The 16066-nt window shown below is 58.6% G+C and overlaps 4 protein-coding genes across 4 annotated transcripts; 3 read left to right on the plus strand and 1 right to left on the minus strand.

Moving 5' to 3' along the window:
- Positions 1 to 98: 98 nt before the first annotated feature.
- CkaCkLH20_08680 (proteasome component ECM29) lies at positions 99 to 5770 on the plus strand (the record flags this gene model as incomplete). The annotated part of the gene is made up of 3 exons (XM_038891395.1): positions 99 to 266; positions 319 to 365; positions 418 to 5770. 3 exons carry the CDS (start codon positions 99 to 101, stop codon positions 5768 to 5770), a joined length of 5568 nt encoding a protein of 1855 aa, XP_038743407.1.
- A 365-nt stretch (positions 5771 to 6135) lies between these two features.
- CkaCkLH20_08681 (isocitrate dehydrogenase subunit mitochondrial precursor) lies at positions 6136 to 7566 on the minus strand (the record flags this gene model as incomplete). The annotated part of the gene is made up of 3 exons (XM_038891396.1): positions 6136 to 6220; positions 6278 to 7287; positions 7534 to 7566. The coding sequence occupies 3 exons, from the start codon at positions 7564 to 7566 to the stop codon at positions 6136 to 6138; spliced, it is 1128 nt and encodes a 375-aa protein (XP_038743408.1).
- A 798-nt stretch (positions 7567 to 8364) lies between these two features.
- CkaCkLH20_08682 (UBX domain-containing protein) lies at positions 8365 to 10127 on the plus strand (the record flags this gene model as incomplete). The annotated part of the gene is made up of 2 exons (XM_038891397.1): positions 8365 to 8986; positions 9046 to 10127. The coding sequence occupies 2 exons, from the start codon at positions 8365 to 8367 to the stop codon at positions 10125 to 10127; spliced, it is 1704 nt and encodes a 567-aa protein (XP_038743409.1).
- A 2198-nt stretch (positions 10128 to 12325) lies between these two features.
- Positions 12326 to 14667, plus strand: CkaCkLH20_08683 (uncharacterized protein; the record flags this gene model as incomplete). Its single annotated transcript, XM_038891398.1, has 4 exons — positions 12326 to 12503; positions 12563 to 12593; positions 12660 to 12976; positions 13034 to 14667. 4 exons carry the CDS (start codon positions 12326 to 12328, stop codon positions 14665 to 14667), a joined length of 2160 nt encoding a protein of 719 aa, XP_038743410.1.
- Positions 14668 to 16066: the final 1399 nt, after the last annotated feature.

The raw sequence follows: 16066 nt of genomic DNA on the forward strand, positions 1-16066 counted from the left end.
TACATGTACCCGAACCCGTATTTGTACCCCCACACCACTCTTCCCTTCATCATCGACCTTCTACAACACATCATCGTCGTCGCGACAGCTCTTTGAACATGTCGGGCGAATCTCCCGAGGCGCGGGAGAAGAGGCTCGTGGGGACGGTTCAAATCCGGATCCTCGAGGCCTCGAACAAGGAGGACAAGCTCAACGAACTGCTCAAGAAGTACCTGTGTGCTCTGCTGCTGAAGGCCACGAGCGAGCATGCATCAGTCCGCAATGAGGTGAGTGCCCCTGAGTTCATGACGATTGAATTGAGGCTCACATTTTCGACAGGTCATTCAGTTCGCTTCCAAGTTGAAGACGTTGATTATGCACCCGAGGTATGCCGCCGTCTGCTCTCTTGAGATGTGGCCAGACTGACAGTGGCGATAGCATCATCTTACCCGTTGAGGCTCTCATCGACCAGTACCAGAAGAGCACAGCGCCAATTCTTCGTATGCTTGACATGTCATTCATCCAACACAGCATCGGTCGCATGGAAGACTACGACCGCCGCGCCCTCGTCAGCAAGGTCGCCAAGGGCATCTCCTCATCGTCACAAGGAGCGACCCAGCCATCCATGTTCAATGTCCTCTTGAAGATTCTCCCCGACATCAAAGTACCATCCCGCGGTAGTGAGGAGGACATGGCATTCTGCGAGGCTAGCGGCCTGACCGACGATGCCGATGCTGCGTTCATCGCCAAATGGCTCGGAAAGGTGCTCCTCTTGAGGATTCCCGGAAACTCGAACCCCAGCCGTCAAGACTTTGAGAGGCTTAACCCTGCACTCACCTCAGAGGACCTCGAGTTTCTCAGACCCGAGCAGAAGGACACCGCTCCCGCTTTTCAGAAGATGCAGGACCTCCGACGGAAGATCGCACAGCTGCTTGCGAGCGGCGCCTTCAAGGATGAGGAGAGGCTTCTGCCCGCGCTCTCAGCCGCGGCAAGCCCTGATTACCAGGTTTCACAAGTCGGCGAGGACATCCTGAAGAGAATGACAATCGACTTCGAGAAGAAGGAGATTGTCGACGAGTTATACAGCGCCCACGCCAGACTCCCCGCACCGCATCGCATCCGAATTCTCGGTCTTCTTTCCAAGTCGAAGCTTGCGACAACTATGCATGACCGCATACACGCTGTCGTCACTCTTGACTTTGGAACAGAGAGTTCGTCAAATACACCCTCACATCTCCAAGCGGCGAGCGGCCTCGAGCGCAACAAGCTTCACAAGGCCCTCTTCTACTTCATCAACTGGACCGCGACGCAAGGCCCTACCCTGGCTCCGTTTACGGTCGGATCTAAACTCATTGACATGATGCGCACATACGTTGAGGACCAAGGCTGGCCGGTACCAAGGACGTTATCCGCAGATGAGGAGACACTTCGTGCCATGGCGTACGATCTCCTTGGATCGCTCGGCATGAACAGTCCCTTATCTGTCCAAGACCGCGTTCATCTCGTCGGATGGCTCTTCCGCTCCCTCTCAGAAGATCCCACAAATGAGGCGGTTGTTAACATCGAGGGCTCGCTGTCGGGATTGACCAGAAGCTTCCAAACGGCGACTGTCAGCGGCGATGGACGAGGCAGCGGCATGGCCAACCTCATTTCCTTGCTGCTTCACTACATGAACCTGTCAGAGGACGCCCCCGCGGTGCGTAGTGCGCGCTTCTCGGCCGTTAAGTGGGCGAACCAGACCATAGCATCGTGGGACGAGCGCGGTAGATGGATCGACATTCTCGCCATTGCCGGACGCGTGGGTGAGCGGACTGAAGTTGTCGAGGAAGGCCGCAAGGGCCTGGATCCGTGGACATACCGCGATGGCGAGGACCACAAGATGCCGGACTGGATCAAGCTCATGACCTACTTCTTCTGCCAGAAGATCACCGACGACTTCACCAGCGACGACTTTACAACCCCGAAGAAGTACCATATGGAGTTCGACGACGAGGCGACGATCCAGAACTTCGAAGGCGAGAAGCTCTTCGCGTACCCCGTGGCCGTGGAGTACGTCAAAAGGGCAATGTTCGTCGCCGCTCTGCCTGACTTCCCCCTTGTACCAGGCTGGGCGGAGCACCTCGACACTCAAGTCCGAAACGACATCAAGACGCGCGATAAGATCCGCGCTTACCTCCGTTCCATCGACGAAGCGAACGCCTCACTCCTGATCAAGATCTGCTTCGACGGCGTGCGCCTCAAGAACAAGGAGGGAGCGAATCCCATCGTTGAGAGCTGCCTGAGGTCCCTCGTCGACATCGCCGCGCTCGCCCCCTCGGCCTGCATCAACCACGTTGCCAGCTATGCGCATCTCATGCAGTCCTGCACCCGGAACAACAACCGCCACATCCGCTTCCTCGCGGCACAGACTTGCGGCATCCTGATCCCTCATCCCCTTAACAAGGCGGACTTGGACTTCCCTGACGAGGTTGCAGCGAAGCAAGCGAGGAACCAGCAGATCCAGGAATTCCTGCGAAACCTCAAGACTATGATCTTTACGTGGGAGAACTCTGTTGGGTCGCACGCGAATGCTGTGGAGGGATCCATACAAGCTTTCGGACACATCTTCTCTAGAGCGGTGTACTACGGCCTCCCGATCCCGGCCGATACTCACCTGCCGCCCAAGCTGCTCATGGACAAGAGCCACCATCGTCCGTCGCTGGAGGACGCCATTCTCGACTGCTACGCCGAGCTCTGGACCGCCGGTCTCTCACAGTACATCCCCGACAACGTTAACAACCTCACAGCGGACTACGTGATTGAGAGACTCGGAGAAAAGGCTGCGGCAGGCAGCGACAAGGCCATCTTCGCCCTCGGCCGCCTTGCTCTGGCATTTAACGAGCCCAAGGAAGAGGCTACTCCAGAAGACGGTCTTCTGTACCCGTCTAGCAAGACCTCTGGCATTGACAACGTCCTTCGCGCGCTGTTCAGCCTCCACACCAGGCGCGAGACCGAGATCCAGTTCACCGTCGGCGAGGCCATCACCGCCGCTATCGCCTGCTGGGACTCCGACTTTGTCAAGCTCACGATGAATGTGGACGCACCCGCTGGTCCGTGGAAGAAGGAGAAACGGAGCGTGAGAATCACTGCCGTGCTGGACAAGCTCTTCAAGGACTGTAAGACCACCAAGCCCTCCCTCCTCAAGGCGTCCGGCATCTGGCTGTTCTGCGTCGTTCAGTACTGCGGACACCTCAACGAAGTCCAGTCTCGCCTCCGGGAGGCCCAGGCCGCTTTCATGAGACTGCTCAGCGCCAGGGACGAGCTCGTGCAAGAGACCGCTTCTCGGGGACTGTCGTTGGTGTATGAGAAGGGCGATGAGGGACTGAAGCAGGACCTTGTCAGAGACTTGGTGTCTGCTTTCACCGGAAACAGCACCCAGATCAAGGTCGAAGAGGAGACGGAGTTGTTCGAGCCCGGCGCTCTGCCTACCGGCGAGGGCAAGTCCGTTACTTCGTACAAGGACATCGTCAGCCTGGCCAACGAAGTCGGCGACCAGAGCTTGGTCTACAAATTCATGTCTCTGGCGACCAACGCGGCGACCTGGTCGACACGTTCTGCCTTTGGCAGGTTCGGCCTGAGCAACATCCTCTCCGAGTCAGAGGTCGATCCGAAGCTGTACCCCAAGCTCTTCCGCTACCGCTTCGACCCCAACTCCAACGTCCAGCGGTCCATGGACGACATCTGGAAGGCTCTGGTCAAGAACCCGAACGAGACGATCGGCGTCCACTTCGACGCCATCATGCAAGACCTGTTGAAGAACATCCTCGGCAAGGAGTGGCGCGTGCGGCAGGCGAGTTGCGGCGCTATTTCCGACCTCATCTCGGGGCAGCCGTTCAACAAGTACGAGCGGTACTACGCGGAGATCTGGACCGCGGCTTTGAAGGTCCTCGACGACGTCAAGGGTTCCGTCCGCGAGACGGCGTTGAAGCTCTGCATGGGTCTCACCAACACGATCGTGCGCCAGCTCGAGGAGGGCGGATCGTCCTCGTCGGCGCAGGCCATGCTCAAGCAGGCCCTCCGCTTCCTCCTCTCGCCCAGCGGCCTGGAGAGCGGCGTCGACGAGGTGAAGATGTTCTCCCTCAAGACCATCATCGACATCACCAAGAAGGGCGGTCCTAACCTGAAGCCCTTCATCGTGGACTTCATCCCGCCCCTGCTCGGCCTGCACAGCACCATCGAGCCCGAGCAGATCAACTACGCCTACCAGAAGGTCAGCGAAGACTCGCGCGACCAGCTCGACAAGCTGCGCGCCCGGTGGGTCAACCAGTCGCCCATCTCCGAGGCCATCGACAACTGCCTGCGGCAGCTCGACGCCGACGGCATGAAGCAGCTCGCGCCGAAGCTGGAGGAGATCATCAAGACCGCCATCGGCATGCCGACCAAGATCGCCTGCGCGAGGCTGATCGGCGACCTGGTCATGCGCCACGCCGTCGACTTCACGCCCGTCTCGTCGCGGTTCATGCAGCTGATGGAGAAGCAGGCGCTGGACCGCAACGACGAGGTCAGCAAGGGCTACGCGCGCGCCGTGGGCTACCTGATGCGCATCGTCCCGGACGCGTCCAAGGAGAGGCTCGCGGACAGGATGGTCGAGCTCTACTTCGGCAGCGAGGACGAGACGCGCCGCGCCAAGGTCGCGGACGTCGTGCTCGGCGTCTCGAAGCTCGCGCCGGATCACTTCAACCGCCTCGCGGCCAAGTTCGTCCCGTTCACCTACATGGGCCTCCACGACACGGACGACTACACGCGCAAGTGCTTCGACGAGGTCTGGAGCCAGCACGGGTGCAGCTCGCGCACCGTCGCGCGGTACGTCCCCGAGATCGTCGAGTTCGTGAAGCGGGGTCTCGAGGCGCCGAGGTGGAACCTGCAGCACACGGCGTCCTTCACCATAGCGGCGATGGTCAAGGCCGTCGTCGGCTCCAGCGACGCCACCGGACAGATCTCGGACGCGAACCTGAAGGTCATCTGGCCCATCTTCGACAAGGCCCTCGCGGTGAAGACGTTCCCCGGGAAGGAGAAGCTCCTGGAATCGTACCCCCAGTTCGTCGGCAAGGGACAGAGTCTCTGGAAGAACGACTCGGCCGTCGCCGCGCAGCAGTACAAGATCGCGATCCGCGAGGCCAAGCGCAACAACGAGGATTACCGACCGCACGCGTTCAAGGCGCTGTGGAAGTTCGCCGAGCAGCGTGAGGATAAGGACATGCTCGAGGACATTTCGACGATCGTCAGTGGCGTGTTGGACGACATGCTCGACGAGGACAGGATGGACGTCGACGGGTCCGGGGATAAGACGCGGAAGGCGGCCGTCAATGGAATCGAGGCCGTCGCAAGGGGTTACAACCGTCCTCAGATGAAGGAGAACCCCGGCGCGGTGACGAAGAAGATCCTCGAGCTGCTCAAGCCGTACCTCTCGAGCCCCCACTTCGCGGCCATCAAGCGCGAGGTGTGGTACGAGTGCGTCCGGGACCTGATGAAGAATACCCCCAAGACGGAGACCCCCGGAGACAGGGAGGTTGCCTTCGCGTACCTCAAGAGCCTCGACCTCGAGGAGCCCGATAACGGCACCGAGGCGCAGCGGACGATGCGGGTGCACGCTCTCGGTCAGGTATTCGAGGCGATTCAACGCGGGGTGTTCCCGGTGGCGGCGGACGACAGGAAGGGGTTCACGGAGACGGTGAACAAGATGCTCGCGGCGGAGAGGTCTTTGGAAGTGCAGAGGCATCTTAAGGAAATCTTGGGAGAGCTGAATAAGTAGGGGGATGGTGGAGGAGGACGAGGACAAACTGTTGGTTTTAGGTGGTGGGTGTCTGGAAATCACCCGCGGGGTCACGAGATACCCCATAGACTTGCTCATATGAATAAACTGTGTTCAAATTTTATCGTTTGTGGTGATATTGGCAAAAAAACAGAGAAAATCTAATAGGCCATCCTCGCGCTATGCTAAGATACTGTATAGCTTATAGACAAATACGCAACCTACACCTCGGCGCCAACCGTTTCCTCGAACTTACCAAGCTCCCCTGTGACTTGGACTCGATGTAGTAGCCCTTGCGTAAGGGTCGAGACGGGGGGTGGGTATGATACCACCGACGCGGTCTAATTTCATAAAAACAGCGTATTTTACAAGGTGTCCATCTTGTCGAGGATGGCCTTGGTGAACTGGTGGGTGGTGGCGTCGCCGCCCATGTCACGGGTGCGGACCTTGCTGTATGGTTGTTAGCGGATGACGGGTGTGACACCAGGAATCGCGTGTTGGACGTACCCGTCGGCAATGACGCCGTAGATGGCCTGGGAGATGCGGTTGGCGTGGTCGTCGAGACCAAGGTGGCGGAGGAGCATGGAACCGGAGAGGATCAGGGCGGTGGGGTTGGCCTGGTCCTTGCCCTTGATGTCGAGACCGACGTGACGGCAACCGGGCTCGAAGACGGCGACGTCGCGGCCCATGTTGCAGCCGGGAACGATACCGGCACCACCGACGAGGGCGGCGCCGATGTTGGACAGGATGCCACCGTACAGGTTGGGCATGACCATGACGTCGAATTGCTGGGGTCTGCTGACGGCCTGCATGGAGGCGTTGTCGACAATCATGTCGTTGACCTCGAGGGTGGGGTAGTCGTTGGCGACGCGGTGGAAGGTGGAGCGGAAGAGGCCGTCGGCGAGCTTCATGATGTTGGCCTTGTGGATGCAGGTGACCTTCTTGCGGTTGTTGGCGAGGGCGAAGTTGAAGGCGAACTTGGCGATGCGCTCCGACTTGGCGCGGGTGATGATCTTCAAGCTCTCGACGACGCCGGGGACGGACTGGTGCTCGAGGCCGGAGTACTCGCCCTCGGTGTTCTCGCGGATGATGGCGAGGTCGACGTTCTCGTGGCGGGTCTGGTAGCCGGGGATGTTCTTGATGAGGGAGATGGAGGCGTAGATGTCGAGCTCCTGGCGCATGGCGACGTTGAAGGACTGGTGGCCGGAGCGCTCGATGGGGGTGTGCAGGATGCCCTTGAGGCCGAGCTTGTTGCGGCGGAGGGAGGCGACGGACTCGCGGAAGAGGTCCTCGGTGCGCTCGGGAGAGGTGGTGTTGAGGCCGGACACCTCGACCTGCTCCCACTCGATGGGGACGTTGTCGGCCTTGAAGATGGTCTTGACGCTCTCGGCGACCTCGGCACCGATACCGTCACCGGGGATCAGGGTGACGGTGTACTTGCCGCCGAACTTGGTGGGCTTGAAGATGTCGGAGCCGACGGTGGCGTAGGCGCGGGCAGGCTGCGCGGTGCGCAGGATCTGGGGTAGGAGGATTGTCAGCCATGTCTGTGTGTACGTCTAGCCATTGTAGTAGTGTGTCCAGGCCAGGCGCAGGTCTAATTGTGTGTGCCCGAGTGTACGGCCAGTCGATATGCGACCCATTGCCGTCATCTCGACTTCACGATGTTGTTCTGTTGTTCTCTCTTCCCCCCCTTCACCATAGACCCGCGATAAGCGCAGAAAGAACGCAACACCTCGGCTAACATAGTAGTAAAGCAAACGTACCTGCGCGGTGCGGGCGGATCCTCGGGAAAGCATCTTGGGCGGCGGCAATTGAGGCGTATTAGAGAGGACGAAGGAGGTTCAGAAGGTGGAGGTTTTAGGAGAGAATTAAAAAAAAATCGAGTTTCTCCGAGGTTCAAAGTTGCTTAGGTTGTCAACAGTCAAAAGCCGCAAAAACAGCCGGAATTGCCCGTACTCCAGGTCTGCACCGCGGAGACCGGACATGGCCCGAGCGGCCGTAAGGAAAACTGAGGTGCCCAAGTCTGCTTATCTAAGATGTCTTACGTAAGGCAGGTCAATCCGGGGACGCGACCTGGCTGGCGGCGGTTGCGTCACTGAGTTGGCGCCTTCAGAGGAGCACTGATTCGGCAGCGACAGCGCATTCAGCAACTTGCAAGAGCACCTGCACCTCACCAAAAACAACACCCAACATCAAACACCATCCATGACGTGAATCCGTGGCGCGCACCCCTTTTCTTTATTCACCCGGAGGATCAAACCTTGGGAATTCTTTGATCATTCGAAGCAGCACCTTTTATATCCTTGTCGAAGGGGCGAACCAAGCAGCTTCCCCCAATCCAAACGAAACCACGGACAGCCCAGGCCTAGAAGTGCCCCTCGCCTTGGGCCAGAAACCCACGCCCAGCACATTCGGCTGAAGGTGGGGCAGAGGTGCCATCGCCTTCCAGTCTCCGAAGCCCTTTCTTTCTGCGGTGCACTTCGCCAACGTCACCTCTCTGACCGCCTCCCGCGAAAAAATACTATTTGACGTTGATTTCCTCTGCCTAGCGTCGTCTCGCACAGCAGAGACGAGAAAACCCAAACACCGCCACCATGGACGGGGACATTAGCAACTTCGTCGCCATCACGGCGGCCAGCCCCGAGGTGGCTCGCGGCTTCCTCGAGATGGCCAACAATAATCTTGAGGCCGCCATCCAGCTCTTCTTCGAGAACCCCGACATCCAGAACAGCTTCAACGCTGCGCCTGCCGCCAGCAGTTCCGCAGCACCTCCCGTACCCGCGAGCACTCGACCGAACATTGGAAGACAGGACAACAGCGGGGTCATCCACCTTGACAGCGATGACGACGAAGACACCGCCATGTACGACGACGACGACGGTCTCTTCGTCAAGGATGATTTTAAGGACGACGACGAGGTTGCTGCGCGCGCCGCCGAGGTTGATGCGCATGCCCAGGCCACGGCCATCGCACAGAAGGCACAGGAAGAGGAAGATGCCGCCATGGCCCAGAGACTACAAGAAGAGCTGTACGGAAGTGGTGCCGGTGGTGGTGCCGGTGGAGGGGGTGCTGCCCACGATGAGGTTAGATCGCCCATCGCCAGAACCACGGAGACGTTGGTTGGAGGTTACGATGCCGATGATGGCATGGGCATGGATATGGACAGCATCATTCGGGCACAGATGAGGCAACGCGAGGCAGCAAGAGCAGGAAGAGGTAGGCGATTTCCCATGGCTGCCCTCCCGAGGATCCACATACTAACACTGCTTTCACAGGTGGTAGAGGAGGTCCCTTCAGTCACAACCTGTCGATCTGGGACGACGACGGCTCAACGCCTCAGCAGCCGGCCACATCAGAGGGCGCTTCCCGTGCGCAGAGACTCGCGGAGCTCTTCCGCCCACCTTACGATATCATGTCGAGACTGGACTGGGATGAGGCAAGACAGGAAGGCAAAGACGAGAAGAAATGGATCTTGGTTAACCTCCAGGACATGAGCGACTTCAACTGCCAGGCCCTTAACCGCGACATCTGGAAAGACGCCGCCATCCGACAACTGCTGGCCGAAAGCTTCATCTTCCTTCAGTACGACAAGGACTCCGTGTCGGCGCAGCAGTACGTCACCTTCTACTTCCACCACGGTGCCCAAGAGAACCCCGACAACTACCCCCACGTCGCCATCATCGACCCGAGGACGGGAGAGCAGGTCAAGGTCTGGAGCGGACGGCCGTTCCCCAGCGCCTCCGACTTCCACGCCCAGCTGGCCGAGTTCCTGGACCGCTACAGCCTAGCCGCCAACAGCAAGAACCCTGTGGCGGATCAGTCGGCGCCGAGACCCAAGACGGTGGACGTGGATCGCATGACGGAGGAGGAGATGCTGGAGATGGCGCTCCAGAACAGCTTGCAGACGTCCAACGGTGGCAGCAGCAGCGATGCCAAGCCCAAGGCCGGCGTCGTCGATCCTGACGCGCTCACAAAGTCGGACTCTTCCAGCGAAAAGGGCAAGGCCCCCGCGGACGAAGCTTCTACTCCCGCGGCAGAGACGTCAGCCCCGCCAAGTATCTGGACCACGATTGCAAGCGACAAGCCCCACACGGAACCGGAGAACAACCCGGCGACGACGACGCGGATACAGTTCCGCCACCCGACAGGACGTGTCATCAGGCGGTTCAACGTGTTTGACCCGGTCAGACGCATCTACGAGTGGCTCAAGGCGGAGCCCCTGGAGGGCAAGGGCGGCATCGAGTTCGAGCTGAAGCGCATGCCACAGGGTCAAGATTTGACGGCCGAGTTGGATAAGACCATTGCTGAGGCCGGTCTTAAGCAGGGGACAGTCATGATTGAGTTCATCGAGGACTAGGAGTGGGTTTGACCTGACGACTGACGGATCCGTAATGACAGCCGGCTTTTGGGGGCAACACGCATGATTTGGGATGGGCTATGGGCATGGCCAATAGATTCGGTGGCAGGGCTGGGAGGGTTGTTTCGTCATTTCATATTTTTCTTGACACACATACCATGGTACGGTGGCGGCATTGCCTCGGTGGCAGCGAGGCGGACGTGGATGCAATGCGCCGAATACAGACAGAAGGACCGAGCTGGGAGCATCTGCGGATAGCCCTACGAGTATCGATTAACGTAGACGAGCTACAGAGGCGCATCAATAGACCTCGGGAACAGACATACGTTTCGTGACACCGTGAGCTTTAGCTTTCACATCATGCTCTTGATCTCCTGTCGACATGAAAATGTTTGCCTAGATGCATCTCAAAGTCGACCGTAAATTACGGACCAACGAGGCCACGGCCGCCGCCTTCACCTGAGGTGTACGGGTGTTTCACCCCGGCTCACCGCGATGAGTGGCGCGACCAGGCCAGCCAATCAAGCCGGCGTCGCGAACGGGTTCCTGAACGGCAGCGCGGGTGATGTTCGGAGTTCGCGGGGTGAAAATCAGCCAATGACAGGCGGACAGCGACTTATTCAGCCAAACCAAGCTTTTCCGAGTTGGGACGGACGATTTTCCTCAGGTGGAGGGCTAAAAGATGTGGTCTGTGCCTCGCTTACCATCTCCATCTTACGTAATCCCGCTGTTTTGGGTGCTGGAGGGCGCTGACGTTTTACTGGACAGGGGACGAGAGTCGGTTACGGTTACAGGGGATAAGGAAGGGGCGGGGAGCCAGTGAGGGGGAGAGTTGACATCAACAGGGCAGCGCTGGTTGCTGGTGAACCGACCCCTCGGTTGCCGTTCAGGGCAATGGCGTAAACATTGAGACGCACACATGCCGCCAATGAAATCGAGGCAGAGGGCATTTGGTGAAGCAGGAATAGCAACTCTGGCGGGGGTCAGCGTCGCAATTGAGAGGAACTGGCCAAACAAACACCTCACAAGTGAGATACATCCTTCGTAGGGTGGTCTTGTTATTGCGGCAGTACCTTAGACAGCTGATGTTAGGGGAAAGAAGATCTCAGGCACTTGGCAGCCCCCAAATCGAGACCTTCTAATCCCATTACCAACACAACGGAACGACAATACCTTAACGAACATCAACGAACTGAACTGAAACCACACGACGCCGTCGATATCCCCTTCTTTGTCCCTCGTCCAGACTGGTCTGGTCTGCTTTTTACCCCACAATCTCCCTCGTGTGCTCCTGCGCCCGTTCCCTCATCGCGTCGAGTCTAGGTAGCGCCAACGGCACGCAGCCTCACATCAAACCGAACCGCCGTCTTCAGCTCTCATCTCGGTTCAGCTTCACCTGCCAACTCGTCTCTCGGAGTCTCGAGTCTTGGGTCGACATTGAACCCGAGGAAAACGGCACCTGCAGCTTGTGTTTGCTCCAGGTCCAGAGCAGAGAACGGCAGCAAGGAAAGACCCCACGGCACGTTTCTTCTTGGCCCTTCCTTACCTCATCTTAAACTGCGACCTTAGCTTCCTTCCTTTTCCCCTTCACCGTCCGCTTGTTTTGATCGTGAATTGCCGTCCTCCCGGCCCAACACAACCCTCTGTCTTGTCTTGTCTCGACTCGGGGAATGCGAATTGCGACGACCCGTTAGAGTGTCTCGCGCCCTCTGGAACATTTTTCTTGTATATCCCGTTTCTGCCAATCCCCCGGAAGAAGACAAGAGACACGCGACGAAGACGTACGATTGCCGACGCCCCCTTTCGAGCTAACCACCGTTAGGCCATCCCGACTAGAAACATCTTGGGCTAACTCGGCCTTCTTCCAGATCGCTTCTCTTTCTCCGTTCCTTTCGAGTCCTCTTCTTTGCGTCTCCGCCAGACCAACAACTCAGCTCCCGACGGCTGCATCCGTCGTCCCCCACCGCCTCCCCTCCTTCAGGTCCGCCGCCGCCATTCGGCCCTGCCTCGAACTCCGGGGTCCCCTCCTCATTCTGCAGATTGCAGCTCCTTTCCACTCTCGTTTTGAGCTGGAACCAGGGCAGTCTTCCTGGTCCCTCGCAATCTCCCAAGCGGCCGGCTTCGACAATTGGGACTGACGAACCGCCGCGGCGAACGAGACGAACACGAGCGACGACCGTCTGTCTATCGCATCAATCTTGCGCCGGACTACACAGACGACGGACCACATACCCCTCCACTACGCCGACAGACGACTTGCTGCCCTCGCGTCGGCGCATTCGCAGATCACAAACATGGGAGACCGCGAGAGGGATATCGAGGAGGGCAACGAGGCGCTCGACCCCGAGCTGCTCTACACGAAAGAGTACTGCATCGGTATGCGCCGCTTCCGCGCCCAACACCACGGCATGTCGCTAACACGCAGGTCATCCTAGGCGGAGGAAGCTTCGGCAAGGTCTACAAGGGGTAACTACTCTCCAGGCACCGCATACCTCTCTCTTGGCGGCATTGACTGACCATCGCATCGCACAGCGTCGACAAGCGCACCGGCCACGCCGTCGCCATCAAGATCATCGATATCGAGAGTGCCGAGGACGAGGTCGAAGACATCATCCAGGAGATCGCCATCCTGTCGGAGCTGCAATCCCCATACGTCACAAAATACTACGGGTCCTACGCCAAGGGCGCAGAGCTATGGATTGTCATGGAGTTCTGCTCCGGCGGGAGCTGCGCCGATCTTATGAAGCCCGGCTTGATCGGCGAGGACTACATCGCCATCATCATCCGTGAACTGCTGCTCGGTCTCGACTACCTGCACTCGGACAAGAAGCTACATCGTGATGTCAAAGGTTCGCGTCTTCCTCGACCATGCGCATAGTTTGCGGCCGTCTTGCTGACCCTTCCAGCCGCGAACGTGCTCCTGAGCTCTAATGGCCAGGTGAAGCTCGCCGACTTTGGCGTTTCCGGACAGCTCTCGGCGACCATGACCAAGAAGAACACCTTCGTCGGTACCCCTTTCTGGATGGCGCCCGAGGTCATTAAGCAATCGGGCTACGACCACAAGGCAGACGTGTGGTCGCTCGGCATCACCGCCTTGGAGCTTGCCAACGGCGAGCCTCCCTACGCCGACATCCACCCCATGAAGGTCCTCTTCCTGATCCCCAAGAACCCGCCGCCGCGACTGGAAGGGAACTTCACCAAGGCTTTCAAGGACTTCATTGAGGCCTGCTTGCAGAGGGATCCCAGGGAACGGCCCACGGCAAAGGACCTGCTGAAGCACCCTTTTATACGTCGCGCGAAGAAGACGAGCTATCTAACAGAGTTAATTGAGCGCCATTCCCGGTGGGCCGCTACTCACAAGGATAACGACGAAGAGAGCGACCAGGAGAACGAGAAGTACCACGAGCGCCAGCGGGTGGACGAGGACATGTGGGACTTTGGCACGGTCAGGCTGGTAGGCGACAGAGGCGGTGTCGTTCCTCGACCTGGACTGAACGCCCTGGACGAGTCCGCGGCGAACTCAAGAGCGACCAGGTCGGTCGAGAGCACAGATGATTACGGCGAGCGGCCGAGAGACCACAGCCCTACCAAGCTTCGTGATTTCAGCCGCGACCTTGCCATCGCTTCGGATACGCTAAAGGCGGCGAGCGCCAATACGGGAACATCTCGACAAGCATCACCGCAAAGGAAGCCAGTCCCGACAACCGCGCCCCAATCGCCGGCGAAGGTGCCTCTTCCGGTATCACCGGAGAAGATGAGAGCTCCAGAGACGCCGCGGCCCGTCTCTCGACTCATCCCACCTGCTGTCCCCGTCAGTCAATCTCCGGACTACGACCGAGAACTACAAGCACAGTTGCAAAGAGACATGGGCTTGCTGAGCCTAGGCCCCGTGATCCAGCCGGCTGAGTTCCAGGCCCAAGAAACGACACCACGGCCACCGCCCCATGGGCCGCGACCCAATCCAAAGATGACCCCCATGGCTCTCCCGGAGATCCCGCCCTACCGCGGTGGGCCACCACAGGCATCACAACCGTCTTCAAGAGTATCAAGCCAATCACCGAGCGGACAGTACTCCCGCCATGCCTCGGGTCAAGTGCCGCCCGCGCCGCCGAAGGCACACGCGCTGCCCTCAAAGACACAGGCGTCTACACCGGAGCCGGCGCCGTCCGCATTTCCCCCGCCCGCGCCCTCGAACCCGAACGGCGAGCTGGACGCCCTTAACGACGTCATCTTCCCAGCGCTCGAGGAGGCGCTCAAGAGGAGGCAGATCAGGCTGCAGCAGGCTTCCCGGCCCCAGTACGGCCCCTCGAGCCCGGTGTCCATGAACCAGGTGACGCCCAAGCAGCAGCGAGCCGAGGCGGCGCACGAGAAACTGCGCAAGCTCGTATATAAGCTCGCCCACGTCTGCAAAGAAATTGACCACTACGACAAGGCGGAGCCGGTGGGTATGGGGAGGGACGTGGGCACCTTCCTGGAGGGCCTCTTGGAAGAGATTCTGGTCAGGGTTGAACCCCTCGACGAGGAGGAAGTTGCGGCGTGAGCCGTCTGATGGCCCAGGCGGATGTGTGTGAGGCGAGGGCGGGATCGGGAAACAGGGGTCGCATGGCCTCGGTGGGGCGAGAGAAAAGAAGGCACATGCTCGACTCGCCGGTGTCACGAGTGACCGGCGAGGTAGGATGGAATATGGGAACAATGAATATTGCGAGCCCCGGCGTACCTGAACGGAGTAAAAGAGTACGGGCAACGTTGGCGGTGGGAAACGAACGAAATCAATCAGACTAAACGACCACTAAAAAAGACACGACTACTTACGTACATTACACACACTTACATTACACATGGCGGCGGGCATAGGGTTGAGGCAACGACACGACACGACACGACCAAGGTCTTGGCCGTATGTCTTTCTCAGACTGGGAAGAAACAACGGGTGGCGAGTACTACCAGGTTTTGAGGGAGGGTTCGACAAGACGGTTCATTTTTTTTTCTTAATTCCCTTTGTATTATACCCGGCATTTACCAAGAATAGAGTACGTGCTCTCTCTTCCTCTCTCTCTTCCCAAACCCGGGCGACCCCGGAGAAACCGATGCAGGGCTGAGGCTCGCTCGCTCGCTCACGACCGCTCACGAAGCTCCGGTCCAGGGCGTGCCCGTGTTGTGGTGTGGTAGGCAATTATCTGGCGGCCTCTAAGCCCGTGTTCCCTCTCTCTCTATTTTGTCTGCCCAAGCCCATACGATTACTCAACTTTATCTGCGTTCAAACCCACTTTCGAACCCCGGTATTCCGCGGAGTAAGCGCGCAATCGGACTGATGGACTGATGAAAGAAAAAGAAGGAGGCCAAGCTATTCTTCAACATGGGAGGCATTTTCATGAGGTCTAGACGCGGCCTGATGAGCCATTCCAATTCCAGGGTTCGATCTAAGCGAGAGATTTCGAAAACGGACGGTGCTCCAGGGACTTATTCTCGCTGGTTTAGGCCTGCCTTCGTGCGGGTGTGACTGTGTGAGGAGGAAGGGGAAGGTGGGTTATATGGTTTCTGCCGGGCTTTGCTTGACATGACTCTATCCACGACGGACCCTTGTCTGAGGCTGAAGAGGTGAAGAGAGACCTTGGCTTCAGGTTATGGTGGCATCGGATGTCCAGTATGGGATGGCATGCCATCACGCGCACGGCATGGGAAGAAACCGATCGAAAGAATCGAAAGAGGATAAAATTGTGCGGAGGCGGGAAGAGAAAGAGAGACACGGGCTTTCCTGGGACTTGGGGTCAGGGACCAAGTTTGTTGTTTTTTCGTTGTTCCTGCGTCAGGAGTCGTGCGTTACGGAGACGAGTCCGATTACACGGTTACAACCACCACCACCCACGATCACGACTTTCCAAACGATTACACTAGCAATTCCCTTCCGTGGGAACCGCGCAGAAAGCAGCAATGGAAGC

This window comes from Colletotrichum karsti (assembly GCF_011947395.1).
Source record: "Colletotrichum karsti strain CkLH20 chromosome Unknown Scaffold29, whole genome shotgun sequence".
NCBI classification, from domain to species: Eukaryota; Fungi; Ascomycota; class Sordariomycetes; order Glomerellales; family Glomerellaceae; genus Colletotrichum; species Colletotrichum karsti.